The sequence below is a fragment of the Triturus cristatus genome, chromosome 8 (genome assembly GCF_964204655.1).
Source record: "Triturus cristatus chromosome 8, aTriCri1.1, whole genome shotgun sequence".
Classification (NCBI taxonomy): Eukaryota; Metazoa; Chordata; class Amphibia; order Caudata; family Salamandridae; genus Triturus; species Triturus cristatus.
The window spans coordinates 191,966,577-191,985,151 of record NC_140591.1 but is presented as its reverse complement, the minus strand read 5'-3'; the positions used below and the strand labels follow the sequence as shown (position 1 = coordinate 191,985,151).

General features: G+C 46.1%; 1 protein-coding gene across 1 annotated transcript; it reads left to right on the top strand.

Moving 5' to 3' along the window:
* The first annotated feature begins 3,542 nt into the window (after positions 1-3,542).
* Positions 3,543-17,660, top strand: LOC146801819 (zona pellucida sperm-binding protein 4-like). The gene is made up of 12 exons (XM_085621316.1): positions 3,543-3,775; positions 4,589-4,710; positions 10,975-11,068; positions 11,156-11,311; positions 12,178-12,365; positions 12,728-12,825; positions 14,709-14,845; positions 16,073-16,262; positions 16,344-16,488; positions 16,652-16,730; positions 16,927-17,016; positions 17,463-17,660. Exons 1-12 carry the CDS (start codon positions 3,571-3,573, stop codon positions 17,633-17,635), a joined length of 1,677 nt encoding a protein of 558 aa, XP_085477442.1. The 5' UTR covers positions 3,543-3,570; the 3' UTR covers positions 17,636-17,660.
* Positions 17,661-18,575: the final 915 nt, after the last annotated feature.

Below are 18,575 nucleotides of genomic sequence, written 5' to 3'. Positions count from 1 at the left end.
GGAATTTCTTTAAATGCATATGGAATTCGGAAACTGTCAACAGTGGTGGATCGCTTATCGACAAGTACCGCTGGAGGGTTTCTTTTGGTAAATACGGAGATGATTGCCGTACGTGCCATGTCTATGCAAAATCGACTTGCCCTTGATATTCTATTGGCCAAGGAGGGTGGAGTCTGTGGAATGCTGAAAGTTCAACATTGTTGCACCTACATTCCTGATGAAAGCAAAGATCTAAAGGTCTATATCAAAAATATTACTGATTTACATGAAGAATTAGTACCACTGGAAGCTGAAAGTATCTGGACTAAAATAGCTAATAAGATAGTTGCTGTTAAGAGTTTTATTGCTAAGATAGGTAGTACCATTATTGGTAAAATATTATTTCCATTGACATGTGTAATTGTTGCTTTATTGATACTAAGATTGGGGTGTTTGTGTTGTAAAAACAGGGGAGGGGAGGGAAAAAGAGAATAATTAGAGGAAATACTGAAAAGAAACAAAAGAGGTCAAAAAGAGACCCACAAGAAATAGAATTAGAGGAATTGAGGGAGAGTGTTTACTTAGAGTCGAAAAGGGATGATGAGAGAGAGTCTGGTGTGTAGTGTTGTGAAAATACATTTCAATTTCTCCTAAAAATTGGGACTAAATTTTTTTTTTGGGTTGGTTTTTGTGGTGATAATATATCACCAAAGGGGGGATTGCTGGAGCAGAGTTTTCTATTGAAAATTTATTGAGATTTAAGCTCCAGTTTGTTTTTATGTTATGATTAAAATTACTGATTTATAATCATTAATTACTAACTTTGTTAAAAGTCTTGACTAATCAACATTACTAATAAAAGAAGTATACGTGGGAATGCTTTTATGTTGCCTAATGAATAGGTGAACTAAGTTGGTGTGCAAATTAATTAAATAAGTGTTGTTAAAGTGCTATTTGTTTCGTGTTTGCGCTTTAAAAATAACGTGCTTTAATGCTTCTTTGTGTCACAGATGGCTAGGTAATTACATACACATAAGGGTATTAGTGGGGATTAACACTGTATAATCATTATGATGTGGTAACGTTGTTTTGTGTTTCTTCTAATTAAGATGGTCCGTTTTGGCCTAAACCAAGATGGCCGCTATTTACAGCCTGCACTCGAGTGATTGAAATGTGACGAGAGGCCTTGCTGAACATGGTTGAAAACCACCTGACCATGGCTTCTGGCTGAATTAAAAGTTTCCGTGAGGACAGCAGCTCCAGGCTTGCTGCCAATTGCCCTTGGAGAAGAATAAAGCCACAATGAACTCTGATAAACTTGCGGTGGCTTCGCTATGGTTCCGAGGAAAAGCATTCATGAATGTATCGTTTCCTAGCTTGAGTTTCCTTCTTCCGTGTTTTTATTTTTGTGATTTTTGTGAGCGGAGGTTTTCCAAATGTTGCGAGTATACATCCTTTCCTGCTCGCTCTGCTCAGCGGCTCAACTGACGTTTAGAGTTTGTTTGTTACTTTTATTTCGTTAGTTTCACTATAAATAATGTTAGACTAGAGAGGGTCTAAGGCCACTTCTTCCTGAACCTATGCTCGTGAGGATCGATGCTGATCGAGAGGACGGCGACTCGAGAGACTATACTGAGAGACCTGTCCTGACCCATTTAGCTAGAATAGGTAACTATGAGAATAATGATTTTGCTATTGATTGACTTTCATTTGAACTAATTTAGATAAAAGATAACCTTTGTTTGAATATTAGTGTCGGGTGGTCATTTCTTTGTCATTTATTGAGTTCCGAATGTATTTCCTGTGTTTTAAATCATGACTCAAGACATAACTTTATGGTCACATTGACCTCGCACTGGATGCAGATTGGTATAGGTTTCACACATATATACAGTGTGGATAGAGTAATAGTTATGAATGTTAGTGTGATGGGCCCTAGCGTATGATGAGTGTATGTGCGTGCGACTGTGGATTTACTCTGTCCGTGGAAGTAGGGAGAATTTATATGCGCCGATCTGCAGCAAGTGATGGCAACATAAAATGGCGGCGGAGCACAAAATGGCGGGTCGATTCGATCACGATCGAAAATCGAAGTTCCTCAGGTCCAACATCTGAGTTCAGCTCACAGAGGTTGTACCTGGATGTGGGTGGTGGTTGGTGAGTTTCTACCCATGTGTAAGTTGGAGGTAAGAAAGTCTGTGACCCACAACAAGGCATCAGCAGCCACCAACTGTTATTTGTGCCACGGGCTAGTCATGAAAGCAACCCTTGCTCATGCTGATAAGGGTTTCGCTTTGGGTGGACGCTTTTACCTGTCAACAGGTGTGGGGCTCTATTATGGAAGAATATATAAAAACATGCCGGGTTCCATCATGCAATTAAAGAAACAAGTTTCTGAAGGAAACTTACCAGGTTGACCAGAAGGATGAAACTAAGAGCAGGATGACTCACGGTGAGTGGGCCAGGGACACAGAGCCCTGCACATCACATGCCCAAATACATTGGCACATTGGCAACACCCAGATGACCAGGCACTTCTTCAAGTATCCACAATTATCCTAGGTCCGGACATATCTTTAAATGCCCAAATAGTGCCTCAGATTCCCAGGCACAGCTATCAAATCCCCACACTTAGTTTAAAATGCCCCGGCACCAGCACATATTCTAAGCCCCGCCATCATATGCCTACGAATTACCAATAAATGCAAAAACATAAACATCAATAGAGTACATGGTAGTTCATCTGGTCCATGGAGTTGTTTGCAAATAATCCAGGTAACCTTTCTGACTGAAATATAACATTCAGTTGTGTTGTCTCATTGTTTCTCATAGTGCGCAGTGCTCCTTACAGCAAGATTGTTACAAACACCCTGAAAATATAAGCCCCAGAATTCACTGGACACCCCCTGACAATCTCGCCTGAAGCAGCAGCCTGCCGGCCACGAGACATGTTTACCAACAGAGGTGCACGCATGGACCTACACCAGAGAGTTCACGCTGCCCTTTGCCTGTACTTTTACTTTGCTCGTAAATCCATTAAAAAAATGTGTCGGAATACAACGCAATAAGAGGTAAAAATCTGCACTGCCAGGCTCTTTGATATGGGATAACTTTCAGCTTTAGGGTACCAGGATCGCATTTGCAGCGTAGTTAGAACCAGTGAGAGCAGGTCTCTCACGACCCCCTGGTTCGTACCCGAGTAGGTCGTCCGGCACACATTCTTGCTCTGCATTCTGGGGCTTGCAGTTCTCCTTATACCATTATAAAACGAGGAATGCCAAACGAAATATCTGGACTGGCTGAGCTATTCAAGCACTTGCTTGAGATGTCTAAAGATAGAATTAGGGGAAGGGGGTACCGGAGTATAAATGTTATGCTTTAGTATTGCCATGTGCTAATATAGTGTGACTTTTACCTGAGATTGCAGCATGTCTGATTGGCAAGCAATGGGTATCAGGTTATTATTGTGGCCGACTTGATTGACAGGGTGCTCCGATGAGCCCTCCTCGTGTGCTCGGGGATTGGTGGACCTGAGGTCTCAGGGTATAAGGTCACACCCTGTGGTACTTGGGTCAGGGTTTTCAGGTTAAGATGGCGACTGGGAGTGCATGCGGGGTGTTGCTACTGGTTTTGCTACTGGTTTTGTACAGTCTTCGACTTGCTTTTGGTGCTGAGGTGGCAGCGCGGGAAGTAGTGCTCGATGAAAAGTCTTCCTCTTTGACCTGCGGCCCCCGCGGATTTCAGTTTGTGCTTCCGCCGCCTGCGATCAACGTCTCCTTCACTGTGTCTGTGAGAGGTAAGGAGGAGAATTGGAGTTTGGCGGGGGAAGGGGGTTTGAGTGTAGTGAGGCACTAGGAGGGTAGGTGGAACTGTGCATCCTCTGAGTTTGAAGTCTTAGGTGGGTGTGTTTATTTATTTATTTATTTATATATATATATAGATCACGTTAGGTTCCTTGGTAATCAAGTGTTCGCTTTGTGAGAAATTGGTGTGTTGGCGATATCGCTACAAAGATGTAAAGCAGCGCCACATCTGTTGGCTGCTCCTAGATCACACGTCGAAAATGCTGGTTTTACATTGCACCTTATAACTGCCTACAAGTCCCAGAATGCTGCATTTGGCAGATGTATTGCGAAGGTGTTGCATTTGTGTGAATGTCTTACAACCTCGTTATGGCTGTTCTCATTCAATACTTTGGGGAGAGGGGGGGTTCACAATGGATGTGTTCACTGTAAATTGACCTAATCCAGAGGAATGTCACAATAGGCTGTCTCGCGCTCACAGCAGGCCTGTATGTTATTTTTCGTCAAGGGGGGAGGAGGGATGAAGCTCTGGGTCCTCCCGTCTGTTGCTGTCCCAGGGAAGTCCGGCTGGCTAAAGCTCACCCCTAGGGTGCGTCCTACTGCTGCTTTTACACGGCAGTGGCTCTTGCTGAGATCGTCTGTCGTGGGATTCTGTGGCTTCATGTTGATTGGAGTTGCTTCTGTGGGCCTCGTGGTGAAGTTGCTTTGTTTTTAAGCTGGTAATAGTGATTGGACAGAGGCTGTGGTGGCATCTGATGGTTTGAAGGGCGGTACCTGCTCACTGTTCTTTGTTCCCTTATGTCCAGATCCGGCCGGGCTCTCTCATGCTCTCCAGAACGACACTGACTGCGGGACTTGGGTTGGTCGGAGACCAGATGACTCTCTAGTCATTGGCGCGGACTACACAGGGTGCTACGTGAGTGAGCAGGTGAGGAGCTTTGTAAACTAAAGAGTGCGCCACTGCTACCAGCATGCTAGGGGGGGGTGATCGGCTTTGGTCTCACAATTCATTATTTTCATCTTCCTGGGTGGGGGAGTCTGACTCACTGGGGGCATAGACTGACCTTTCCATCACGGGGGAGGCAGCAGGGATTGACTTTTAAAAGAAGTGTACACAAATGATGGCTGGAGTGCTTGACTTTATCCCAGCCACTTGTAATTGCATTCTGTTATTGCACACCATTCCACCTCGGTTTGGACCGAGCCATGGGCAAATCAATCTTGCCTCTGCCACACAAACAGTCCAGCCTGAACTGGAAAACAAGCACACAGACCAGTTTTGCCCTGACTGGGGCTTATCATCAAAATCCTTTATTCGATATTTAGAAAATATCATAAAAGTACAATGGTACAGTTAAAAACATTACAATACAATTCATTTTGTACTGACAAAAAAGGGGGGCCATTTACATCAAAATGTTCAAAGTAACCCTCTTGTGCGTCTCAATCTTAGTGCAACTCTAATAAAATTCATAATACAAGCCAACGTCAATGGATTCCCAGCCTTTTGTAAATGTAAGAGAGCAACCTTTGCATGTCTAAAATTCATTTGTTTTAAAATCCTTACTAAAAAACGACGTCTGGGCACTGAATAAAAAGGGCAAAGAAGTACAAAATGAAGGGTATCCTGCGGAGACCTATTGTCGCAGCCGCAGGTACCCTTCTGCTCAACTGTGGCCGTAAAGCCAGATGGGTCAGCCAAAAGATGATGTAAAAGGTTGAGCCTAAAACGGGTAATTAAAAATCTGTCTTGTGCATTATATAGCAAAGCAAGGTAGGGTTCCATACCTACTACTGATTTAACTAGATTGAAAGTGCAAACAGTAGGCTTACTTTCTTCTGAGGCGGCTCTACGGGCAGACTCCTTTGACAAAAGTTTTTTAATACGGGTTTTATCCGCAGCGGTTATTGTTGTAGGGTCAATAAAAAGATTCTTACAATCTAATCCAGACAAGGCACCCTTAACGTAGCTCAGCCATGGGATATCCATCCCCTTGTCTCTACCCATACAGTCACTAATTATCTGCCTACTCAGACCCGCCTCACTATTGGTCCATATTCTCAACCAGGCCATGAGTGGTCTAACTTTAATCAGGTCCTCTATGTACACCCTTCCCAACTCAGCATGTGTGATATAGACTGACGTACTTTGTGGGATTTGTAAAATTTTCCTAAAGAATTTGTTTTCCTCAGTTTGAATTAGTGCGGGGTTTGCAAAACCCCACACTTCTGCCCCATAAATTATTTTGGGACAACAAACTGAACCATACAGATGCATGACCTGTTCAGGTGACCACCTGCCCAACCTATGTCCATAGCTCATTATAGCCCCCGTGGAGGCCACTACTTTAGCACTTCTACCTTCAATTAAAAGTTTAAAATTTAAAAACCCATCAAATAAAACACCCAGATAGGAAAAGGATTTAACCTGTTCCATTACGTGTGTGCCAATTTTGAAGCAAGCATTTTTACATGATTTAGACCCTGCCACCAGTACGTAAGACTTGGCTAAATTGGCGGAGAGATCTAAACTGGCCATAAAGCTAACAAACCCGTCCAGCAAGATCTGGAGGCCTTTCGGTGTTCTGGCTAAGAGAACCGCGTCGTCCGCATATAACACCGGTACTGCTCGTGCACCCACTCTAGGGGTATCTACATTTAAATTACGAAGTGCCAGTTCTAGCCCGTTTATGTATAATGAAAACAGAAACGGGGCCAGGATGCAACCCTGGCGCACCCCGCTAGTGCAGGGAAAGGGAGCTGTAGTATCACCCTCTAGGTTATAACGTACTCTAGCAGAGGTGTTCCAGTGGAGTGCTCTTAAAATAACCACCAGGCCATCTTCTACCCCTAGTTTGATCATTAGGTTCCAGAGCTTTTCTCTATTGACGTGGTCAAAAGCCGATGAGAGGTCCATAAACCCCATATAAATCGACTGATTGCTTGCAATGGAATACTTGGCCGTTAGGAGGTAAAGATTCAGACACTGGTCTTTAGTTGACTTTCCTGTTCTGAACCCATATTGCAAGTCGGTTATTATGTGGTGATCCTCCGCCCAATCCAGGAGGCGGTTCAGGACAACTCTCCCCAAAACTTTAGCTGTTACGTCAATTAGAGAAATTGGACGATAGCCCCGGGGGTCATCCTTTTTCCCTTTTTTGAAAATTGGGACTATCGTGGCTGCAGCCCAGGATCTCGGCATGCCTGTAGAAACAGCCGTGTTTATTACTCTAGTGAGGATAGGTGCCCATAGGTCAACTTTACTTAGGTAGAGGTCTGGGGGAATACCGTCCAGCCCAGGGGCTTTATTCTGTGTCAACCCTTTGATCTCCACTACCAGTTCATCCACCGAAAATTCTACGTTTGTCACCCATGGGCAAATGGCCTCACCCCTCCCTGACTGCTCATTGGCATGGTTATATAAACATTTAAAATGGTCAAACCATTGTTCGGGGAGAATGGTAGTGGCAATCACCGGTGCAGACGCATCCTGGAAACAGGGGTTATTAATTATTTCCCAAAATGCTCTAGGATCTTTTCTGTCAGCAGCCTCCCGTAAATTTTCCCATGTCTGATTGGAGGACCAACTTCCTTGACTTAATGGCCTTTTTGTAGACTATCCGACATTGTGCAATACGCCCCTTTTCTCTAGGGACCTTTTTTAGACTTTCTTTCAAATCCTTGTGGGCCCTAGAGCAATCTCTATTAAACCATCTGGGGGAGCATTTCATCTGCCCAGGCGCGGGTGACTTTAGTAGTCCATCAATGAGGCGTGCCAGTGCCTCAAATGCTTTGACCACCATGGGGCCTTCAAAGGATGGGTCTAAACAAACCCCAATCGTTTCCTTACCGGCATCCATTAAAGATCTGTAGAAGGCATCCCCGTCCACCCGGGCCCATCTAAGTCTTCTCCCCTGGTCCGTGGGCCTCAATATGCTATTTACGTTACCATTTTCCTTATTTTTACATGGGGCCCAATTCTTTATCCACAGAACTAAGGGGTTGTGGTCACTAAATATGCTCCATTCTATGCTCGCCTTACATATCCAGTTCCCAAAAGGGATAGAGACTGCTATGTAATCTATAATGGAGCAGGACCCTCTTCCCTTAAATGTTGGTATAATTTTATCACCTGCTTTGGGCCCCATCAAATCTATTGTGTGCCTGAGCGCATGGCTATTCAAAACCCTTTTTAACTCCAATCCCTCGGAGGTATGTTCAAGATGTGGTCCTTTTTCTACTGTGCAACCAGTCCAGGCCCCCTCCGCCCATCTTGGATTGGGACACAAATGGCAATTTAGATCCCCCGCTAAAATCACATATGGGGCTACTGCTCTTTCTCGACATTAACTCCATACTTAATAGGTTGTCCAAATTACGAATTATTGAGCTATTCCTATTACCTGAAACAGCATTATAAATGTTAATAAGAACAATGTTCATGTTCCTGGATTCGAATCCAATAGCTTGTATATTGACAGAGTACCATTGCAAGTCAACCCAGGTACCTTCAAGCTGTAGATCCACATATGTAATTAACCCTCCCATAGGTCTTCCCAGCGCCGATTTCCTTGCAGGCACAGAGAAGCACTTAAACCCTTCAAGATGGAAGGGATTGTGGTCCACTACCCAGGTTTCTTGTAGGCAAATCACACTAAATTTGCCAACGTACTGTCTCCACTCCTGGTTATGGAATTTGGAAACCAGCCCCGCGATGTTCCAGGAGATCATTTCTATGCCCTCATTCCTTCCTGGGTTTGGGAGTCGTCGGTACAAAGTCCTTGGGGTCACCTGCCTTATTCCTTTCCGGTGTTAATTCAGTTACTATACTATTGTTGTCCTGGAGTCTCTCCCCGACCAGATAACCATGACCTGAATCACCCCCCATGGGGTAAACCAGTGCGCTACCTGTGGGGGGGATTTGGCAATGGACGGTTCCTGCACAATGACCCCTAATCCCTCTAGGTCAGTTGTGTCTTGAGTGGCCTCTGTCTCTGGCTGTTTTGGGGCTATATTAACCTTGTTCTGAGGGTGGGTATCCTCTAATCTTTCAGTGGCTTTTATATATTGCGCTTTGCCCACCTCTATGTGATTGGGAGCAACATTAGCCTCCATCTGGCCCCTCATATTATTTGTATGTCAATCGCAATCTTCCAGGCCAGATAGTGCATCATATCTGTTACTCAAATGTATCCTCCCTCCAATACCCCTCACTTTTTGCCATCCAGAGTGCTGTGTGCCCCCCCTGTCAGCATTTCCATTTACATAGAAATAAGATAGGGGAAGAGGATAAATTGAGGTGGCTTTATCATCATGAAGCCAGTTACAAATGAAGTCCGCCATCCTCAGGTCCCTAAAATTGATTATAATGCAGTCACCTTCCACTGCTTTTTGTCTATACCCCACCCAACCCACTCTTCTTGTTAAGATAATTTCCGCAGAAACATGAGTTGGTAATGGGCGATTCTTGTTGAGCCAGTGGATACATTTATTTCTTAGCTCCTGGTGTGACTCCCTCTTACCCCAACCTAAAGGCGGAACCCCCACCAGGACCACTACATATGGTGCAGATTGTGGGGGGAGCTGAATGTGTGGTGGAATGACTTCATCGTCGCCCTTTGTATTTATGGCCAGTGCTTCCTTTTGTAGCTCCAGAGTAGCAGGCTTTCTATGTAAAAGACAACTGTTTTCTTCAGCAGGGTCAATCCCTGATGAGTTGTTAGTACATAAAGCAGAACTTCTATCCCGGGGATGTGTCAGATTAACAGGTGCAGGGATTTTGTTGGTCAGTGTAGGCTGCTTTCCTACTGGGGTGGGGTTCTCTATTCTAGTTGTCTTATTGGGGCCCTTGCAACCTTTACCAGACTCTATTTGAGTTCTGCCTGAGTCACTAGCTAAATCTATTTTCTTGCCCCGTGATGAGGCAAGTCAGTCTAGAGTCTATTGAGTCAAAGCGTGTCACGATAGGGACACAAGCTTTTTTTAATCAAACATTCCATTTTTGACCAGAAGGTGGGGTCCAACTCGCTCACGTTCTTTCCCCCGGTGGAATTGCAGGTGTCCCCATTGTCGTCGAGTACAGGCATTTCCAGTGTTTTGTAGTGAACCATGGGATATTAATTTATCAGATCTCTGGGATTCACTAGATTTTGACTTCTTGCCCATTGTCTGAGATTTATTACTTTGACGGGGCCGTTTCAATTGGGGGGCCTGATCCGTCCTGGATAATTTAGATTTTGCCCTGGTATTTGGACGGGTCTTAATACCCGATGAGCACGCATCCACAGGTCCGACAGGCGTCCCCACATCTATGATTTTGTCTGTTACGGGCAGATTGTCCGGGACCTCAATAGACAGCGGCCCTGGTGTATCCGGGAGGCCCCTCATCCCCTCGTCTAGGGAACCCACGGAAATTAATGAGTCTTGGGTCTTAGTCCGACAGGACTCTGGTGACTGGACTTCAGCTAACAGACCCATAGAAGATCTTTTATTGAAAGCAATGTCAAGAGATAGCCTTTTTTCTGTCAGTTCGATGTCCTTCGCAAGTACAGAAGACACTCTTACTAAAAAGTTGTCCAGGGTGCCCATTAGTGCTCCTCCTGTCAGCCTTTTTTTGTCCACACTGCTTTCATTACTAGCCAATGGAATGGCAGACATGACGTCAGCAAATGATAGATAGTGACCTCCCCGAACCAAGCACTCAGTCACTTACCAACAATCCTTGTATATGGGCTACTCACTGGCCTTCCAAATGGAGATGGGTGTCACTGTTGGAAAGGGGTAGGCCCGTCCCGGCCTCTTACGGTCTCGAACGGGCACAAACGGGCCCGCCCTTGGCCCGGGCTTCGCCCGGCGCGTCCCGCGAAGCGGGGCTCTCTCTGGTTTGTATCCACCTCCCGGCGCTGTTGCGTCGTCAGGGAAGCGCGCCGCCGCTTAGGCTGCCGGAGATTGTAGTCCCAGGGCAGCGACGCGAAGGATGCAGCTTTCCTGGTGTTCTCCCGATGCTGGCGTCGTGGAGTGCAAGCCCCCAGGTCTCTCGGCAATGACGGTGGCGGTGAAATACAGGTGACCGGCTATTCAGAAGCGTTGGGGCTTGTCAGTTGGGTGCATTTTCTTCCCAGTAGCGCAGGGACATAACCTGGTCCTGGGAGGATGCGAGTCGTACAATCTCTCCTCTCCTCTTCTCCTATAGGATGAAGAGTATGTGATGACCCTGGAGATCACGGAGTTCTTTGCGACACAGAATGTCACTCTGGAGCAGCGCCTGAAGTGCCCAGTCTTGCCTGGTGAGTATGAGGTGGTCTCTGGCAGTAAGCGCCTTCAGAGGGGACTACGGTCATCGCTGTGGTAACTTGAACCGTCTCTCCTTGCAGCCATGGATGCTCCCAGTCCTGATGTCTGCTCTACCGTCGCCAGAGTAGACCGGCTGCTCTGTGGCCGTCTGCCCATCACCCGGACTGCCTGCCAAGAGCTCGACTGCTGTTATGACCCGACCGATGGCTCCACCCCGTGCTACTTCGGAAAGCCAGGTTTGAGTTGAATTGTTTGGTTAGTGGTTTGGCCTGAGTCTACAGGCCCTCCTACTAGAATGAGTTTTAGCTGCTGTCACATGAAGGCTATTCAGTCGTTGCATGCCTGCTACAAAAACTAGCAGTGGGTAAGTAATGGTGCATCGTTAAATGGAGACTTGTAAATAGTTGTATCCTTTGCTGAGGTGGGCAGATATTATCACGGTCTGAGAATTTCCCTCCTCCTGGAGACCTTTTCAACTGGTGACCATTGGGCATATTTGTATCAGTCAAACCTTCCAATGTGCCTTCTTCAATCACTGGTGCTGCCAACGTTTGCAACAGTCAGTCTCCCATGCAATCTGCAAGGGACGTCTTGGCAGCATTTACTTTAGGATGTACGATACCTAATAACAGCCTTTACTTCCATAATTGAGGACTTAAAGGAAAGGCCCATGAATGAAGGATGGCATGGAGGTGTGAAGGTAAACTCAACCAAAGATCTTGGACTAGTCTGATCTTCGAAGAACTACCTCTGTAGATCTGCCAGGCCAACCGTGCCCAGACGTTACTCTGGGCAGCTACAGAGAGCTGGTCTGGGAGGAATCTTGTAGACCTGGGCAGGGTAAGGTGTCTTTGGTTTGGTACGAGGCGCTACATGACCAGGTCCTGTAGTACTGAAGTCCTGTCGGGTTTTTGAGGAAAGTTCAGCTTTTTGTGGCTCCTCATGTCTACTTAATGGCTTCATCGTGGGCTCTCCTATTAATCGTTCTGAAATGTTTACGTTTGGGGAAAGAACGCATAGGAAATCTGACTGGTAAAAAATGGTAATGTTCAGCCATGGAGAACGATCAAATGGGCCCCCTTTTTTGTTTTGATCCCTCTAGTGACTGCCCAGTGCACTGCTGAAGGCCAAGCGACCATCGCCATCTCTGCAGACGTTGTGGTGCCACCTCTGAACCTGAGCTCCGTCCGTCTCCTCTCTGTGAACAGTGCATGCCCAGGACTTCAATCGCATCAAAACGAGGCTTTTATCTTGTACCAGTTCCCTTTGTCCTGCAGTGGTGTTTCCCAGGTGTGTGGATGTAGACGCCTCTGACGTAGGGATTGGTGGAAGATTGTGGGGGTGCTACTAGTATTGGAGGCGAATGGCCACCTGGAACTACCCAATAAGCACTTATTAACTCTAGGGTGTTGACCATGTTCTACATCCAAGTCTACTGGACTTCTCTAGCCCATTAAAATATGTACAGCTTTACCTGTTGTGATTATAATCGATGCATATCGTGCACAGTTTTAGACTCTGTTCTGTCTTTCCAGTCACTTCACTTTTCCTGCCTTTTAGTTCGAGAAGCACCAGGCTCCTGATTGAGTTACTTCTGTCTTCTCCAAGGTCTCAGTAAACTGTTTTGCTCACTCTGCGCATCTCGTCAACAGGTCGATGGTGACTCCACTTTTTATGAAAACAGACTGGACGCGCTCAACAGTGTGGTGACCTGGAAGGGGGCCTCCATCACCAGGGACAGCACCTTCCGGTAAGGTGCCTCTGATGGGTGACTGTACTTGGGGTGGGAAATGGGCACATTTAAGTGGGGGTGCCTGTCTGTGTGAGTGATCCAGTGGGGGGGAGGTGTCCTTCCATGATATTTCCCTCTTCAATGGAGCAAGACCTTGTAGGACACCCTTGGTTAAGAATTGTTTAATGCCAATCCTTGTGTCAGAAAGCGGTCGGCCTCACCTAGCCCTCTATGTACATGTCCTTTACTTGTTTTCACCTTACTCTGCCACAACCTCACTCCTTAATCTGTGCCTGTACTGAACTCCTTGCTGGACGTGGGGCAAGAGCTTATCTGAACAGGCTTCCTGAACAGCCTGGTACAGGGCGATGGCATGTCTTCCTACTAGTGCACTATCGAACCAGAGGTGTTTGAGGACTCCTTGGTGCCAGTTTGTGGAACGGTCACCGCACATAAGTAACTGGCTCCAGCCCTTTTCTAGGAACCGCAGCCCTTGATTCTGTTTTACTATAAAGTAGTCCTAGTGCGGACATTACTAGTCCTCAAAGTCGCACCCTCTGTTTTTTTTTTTTTTTTTTTTTTTTTTTGGAGCCCATAAAGGTGGACTTCTTGGGCACATCACCTCAATTTAGGAAGGAGGCCATTTTTCTGTACAAAGCCCAGCCCCCCAATCCCCCACTTGGATCTGCATCTTGGTCACTGACCAATGCTCCCCTAAATATCTCCTACCGTTGGTAGTCTATTAATCCTTATGTGGGGTTGAGTGCACATGGAGCCATCTGTTTCTTACAAACTTCTTTTGAGGGAAGACATTAGTGGGGCTCATGGCCTGCCCATCCTCCAGAGGCCGTTTGACCGGTCCTGGTCATGTGAGTGTTTTGATTTTATTCTAGTCTGAATTCACCTCAAGCTTGTACTTTGTCTTTCTTGACATTGCGGGCTCTGGGCTCATCTCAAGATCTGACAGGCCTTTGCACTGGCTAAGCAGGGTTTTTTTTTGTGTTTTTTTTTTTTTTTTTTTTTTTTTAAACATCTTTTATTTTCCCTCCCCTGGTCCTTGGACTGGTGCTGTTTTGTGCATGGCGCCGCCTACAAACTCGTGGCTCTGAGCACTAATAACATAAATTGAGGCACTGCTGGCCAACTATAGTGACTTGAGTCCTTGAGATTCACGTGTCCTACAGTGTAAGGACCTTGCAAGAGTGCCTGCCCATGACTGTAGGGTTCTGTACTCCAGCCAGTACCTGGTTTGGAATGGATGCTCCCTAAATCATACATGCACAGGGCTTTACAGCCTCCCTTCACTAGCTTCTGTGGTAAGCACACTTGTCCTGGGGTGGGGTGTGTTTTTCCCCCCCCCCCCCCCCCCCCTCTTTCCTAACTTATCTGTATCCGTGGATCACAAGCTTGTGGAATGGAGGGTGCAGGGTAGGACCTTGTAGCAGTTTCTGTCCACTAACTTTGCCCCCCCCCCCCCCCCCATATGGGTGACCAGCTTGGAGTCTGCATCTGTGGAGGTGACAAGGGCTGCGCTTTCATCATCCTTTAACAGCCCTCTTGGAACTTATTATGGATGAGAGCTAGAGCCCAAGCTCTGGTCCGATTATGCTTTTAAACGTTTCACCAAATAAGACTGTGCACTGCCGAATCCACCTCATGGCTCTTTAACCCACTACCAGACACTGCTGCCCCTTTATTTCCCTCTTGCCGGTCCCTGCTTTCTCGCTGTCCCTCTTTTTACTCTTCCCTTTTTTTGTTTTGCCTTTTGCTTGCATCTGCGTGATGATCCCCAAAATGTGCTGGTGGACCCCCGCTCACTTGCTCAAATTAAGCAGTGCCCCCTCTGTACTGATTCTTGCCCCGCTGCATTAGTTGTTGATGCTTCTGCTCTTACTCCTCAGGTTGACCATGCGTTGCACCTTCAGCAGCAGGACCAGCGGTGCTTTTGTCCCACTGCAAGTGGAAGTCTTCACGCTACCACCACCTCTGCCAGTGAGCAGCCCTGGACCCCTCTTCCTGGCGATGAGGCTTGCGAAAGGTACGGGGCATTAAGCGTATCCTTGAATAGCCGACCAGATGGTTAATGCATGTTTTACACTCACCTTCCTGCCCATCCTAGGTTAAAATCATACCTGGCTGAGCTCAACAGCTCTCTTCAGTTGGGCTCCTTGCTATACAAAATGCTCTCTGGGCTTAAACATGGAGTTTGCACTGACTGGTTGTCACTACCTGACATTCTAGCAGCCAGATAGATGCTAGGACCCTACCAGGTGAAGGTGGTTGGGGTATCGTGGTCCTATAGTGGGTTGTATTTGAATTCTTAATTGGCTTGAGGCCTCTTCTGAAAAGCTTTGACACTTTAACCAAGTGATGTTAAAGACTAGGTTTGCCTTTTCGTAGACGGGTTAGAAAAACTGAGTAGAAGGTTAAAGCTTTTCAAAGTTATGCTAAATACAAAATCTTTGGGATATAATGCTGCATGTGGGAATCCTAAGTTATTCAAGAGGGATCCCTAGTGCTGAGTTTTAAGTGGGTACCCACCTACATTTTATTATGGGTCCTGCATTGCAGGATTAAAAGCCTATCGTGTATAGGAGAAACCTCTCCGTTATCCTTTCTCAACCTCCCAACAGGGTCGCTGGCCTTCCTCGGGATACAGATCCCTTCTAGTTTATACTTCCTCGTCGTCACTATATTGTAGAGAAATGTGTGGCAATACTTGCCCTTGGTGTACACACTTGAAAAGCATACTTACGAAAATAAAACTAAGCACCCATAATTTTGTCTTCCCTCAAAGGATCTCCCGTAGTCATTTACCAACAGCGATATTCGCTATCCCCCCCTCCCCAATGTATTATCGGTGTCTGTAGTTTATTTTTTTTTTACATAGGAAGAATTACATTTTCCACCTGAAATTAATCCGTCTCTAGTCCTAATGTTTTCACCTACGAATTGCCTAATGAACTGGTGTGAGGTTTTCCCAGCAACTGGGATGTCTTTACCAATGCTTTAATACCCAGTCAAAAGTTGTATCATTTGCCAGTGCATTAGCGTGTTGGATGTCTTTGATGTAGTATTGAGTTGGTCATGAGAGCAGAACTCCATCTTCCAGCCTGGCTGCAGCAGATGAAGATCGCCAGAGAAGCTCCTCAGGTTTGAGCTGCTACTACATGGAGGACCCAATTTTCTTGCGTATCACTGAATAGAACGTATAACTGGCCACGCTATCCTGGCGATTGGTGCTAACCTAGTTATTTCTACACAGATCAAATGTACAGTTCCTACTACACAACCAGCGAGTATCCGGTGCTGAAGGTCCTTCAGGAGCCTGTATTTGTGGAGGTTCGGCTTCTGCAGCGAACGGACCCCAACTTGGTGCTGGTTCTGAACGAGTGCTGGGCCACCCCTTCCCGTAATCGCATGCAGCGGCAACAGTGGCCTATCTTGGTGGCAGGGTGAGTGTGGGATTAGGTTTGGAATGGATTTTGCCCGTTCGATTTGTCTGTTTTGACTTCCATGTTACATTTTTCATCCAGATGTCCCTATGCTGGAGATAATTACAGGACGCAGGTGTTCAACAGTGCTGCTTTTTCTAAGCTACAATTTCCATCGCACTACCAGCGCTTTGCCGTCAGCACCTTCACCTTTGTTGGTGATGCTCAGCAGAATTTGAGGGACCAGGTTAGTTCTCAGGCTTTTACATGTCACTTTTTTAACTCATTTGGCCGACTTGTGGCTACACTTTGTGTTCTGCATAACTTTCCTTTTGCCACAGCAGAAGGACTTGTCTTCTGGTATAGATGCTGGTGGAGTATTCAGGTCCTTATCCCACCTTCTCTTGCAGGTCTTCTTCCACTGCAGTGCCTCAGTGTGTGTCCCTTCTGCGCAGAGATCCTGCTCTCCTTCCTGCCCATCAAGGAAGAGTAAGACTTGGTCCTTGCATGTTCTGTATTAAGCAGTGTCCAGGGTGGGAGCTGGAGTTTGATGTTGGGTTAATTGGCCAACTGCTTCCCCCTTGATTCACACTGTTGGTCCCCTTGCCTCTAGCTTGTACTATCTACTTTGGGGACCCCAATTTTGAATTCTGAGCAGCCTTTGCTTGTTTCTCTTTCTATGTAGAGCGAATGGTGGAGGATTTGTTGACCAAGGATGTGAATATTGTGACCGAGGGCCCTGTCTACTTTGTCGTCAAAGTAGGAGAGATGGCAGGTATGTGGATAGAGTAATTGGGGAGGAGAAACTAAGTGGCACCAGGCATGGAGGCGGAGGGGCTGCATTTAATAGTGCTTTCCACTGTATAATGGCTTCAGATTAAGGACTGGTGTTCGAAGGATGCTTTCTGTGTCCATGTTGGGCAGTGCTGCAAATATGCTTTTAGTCACGAAGAACAAGATGTAAATACTGCCGTGCATGGTCCAACATTAATCACCAATAATGTGAATGTCTGAACTTGCTGTTCTGCCCCATCCAGTAAACCTTACGGGGGTGGGCATTAGGTAAATGGAGCCAACTCCAAGAATTATAGTGGAGCAAGGAATGTGTCTACTGCACCAGTTACCATCTGTACTCCTCAATTACAATGTGCATGGAGTGAGTGAAGTAGCCATGATCTAGTTTACCTAATGTTACATCAATTTTGCATTCTTCCTCCTCAGGCTCTCGAAGCACCTCTGAGGAACCCTTGATACCAGGATGGGCCAGAGCAGCTGTATTTGCAGTCGGGTTCCTGGTGTTTCTTGCTGTGGCTTGTCTTGCTTTGGTTCAGTTTGTCAGGCTCTGGAAGCAACGAAGTAATCATACACGCGGAACAGCAGTGTTGAAGACCTAGAATAAAATATTTACTACCAGTCCCATTGCAGTGTCATGTGTTTGTGTTCTAAGGGCTAGTTCTAGGCTTCTTGATTTAATTGATGATTGGACTTGGTCCTCTTTGCAGAGTTATTTTCCCTCTAACATTTTGCCTTCCTTCTGTTTGTTTTTTTTTCTTTTTTTTTTTTTTATTCCTGACCTGTATTTGTTGGCTTTAGGACTCTAGCACCAAATAGCAGTGAGTGCCTAAACTGCATGTGCTCTCTCCCTTAAGCAAGTTGTGATTGGTCTACAGCTGTTTGGCAGATTTAATTTACCTGTAATTCTCTTGCAGTGTTCTCTCCACATACCCAAGGCCTGTAAGTTAAATGGTACTAGTGGGCCTGCAGCGCTGCTTGCACCACCCACAGAATTGCCTTTCAAACCTGCCTTTGGCCTCCAACTGCAGGACCTGCTTGCAGTTTACCGATATTGACTTGACATTGAAAGTTACTTGCCGAGCATGAAATTCTCCTTTAGTTCGCTGTTACCCATAGGTAGCACTATGGGCAGGGTGCCGTGTAGGTGAAAGGTAGGACATGTGGCGTGTCATGTTAGTGACAAGCACCCTATTTCATTTTCCACTACAGGGAGTGCTGCTCCTCTCGTTCGCATTGGGAATTCCCTGATATGATTGCAGTGGTTTCTGATCTGAAAGGAGTAGTGTTAACATGTTTGTAATAGTGGTGCAAAATCCTGCCTATTGGTATAAGTGGTGCTTTTCAGTACAAAGGTAGAAATGCCTCTTTTAGAAAGTGGACATTTCACAGGGCTTATGACTTTGTGCTTGTATAGGCTGGGCCCTCTCCTCACAAAGGGCTCATTTACCCACTGCTGAAGTCTGGAGCTAGAACTGGTATTGAATGGTGTTGTACACTTCTAAGACTGCTTTTGGGTTTACCTCCACATCACTATCGAGT

Excerpts from the sequence above, each read along its gene's own strand:
- LOC146801819 (XM_085621316.1), top strand. The coding sequence starts at position 3,571 with ATGGCGACTGGGAGTGCATGCGGGGTGTTGCTACTGGTTTTGCTACTG. Across the intron at positions 4,711-10,974 it reads GGTGCTACGTGAGTGAGCAG|GATGAAGAGTATGTGATGAC; the intron begins GTGAGGAGCTTT and ends CTTCTCCTATAG. Across the intron at positions 12,826-14,708 it reads ACCAGGGACAGCACCTTCCG|GTTGACCATGCGTTGCACCT; the intron begins GTAAGGTGCCTC and ends CTTACTCCTCAG.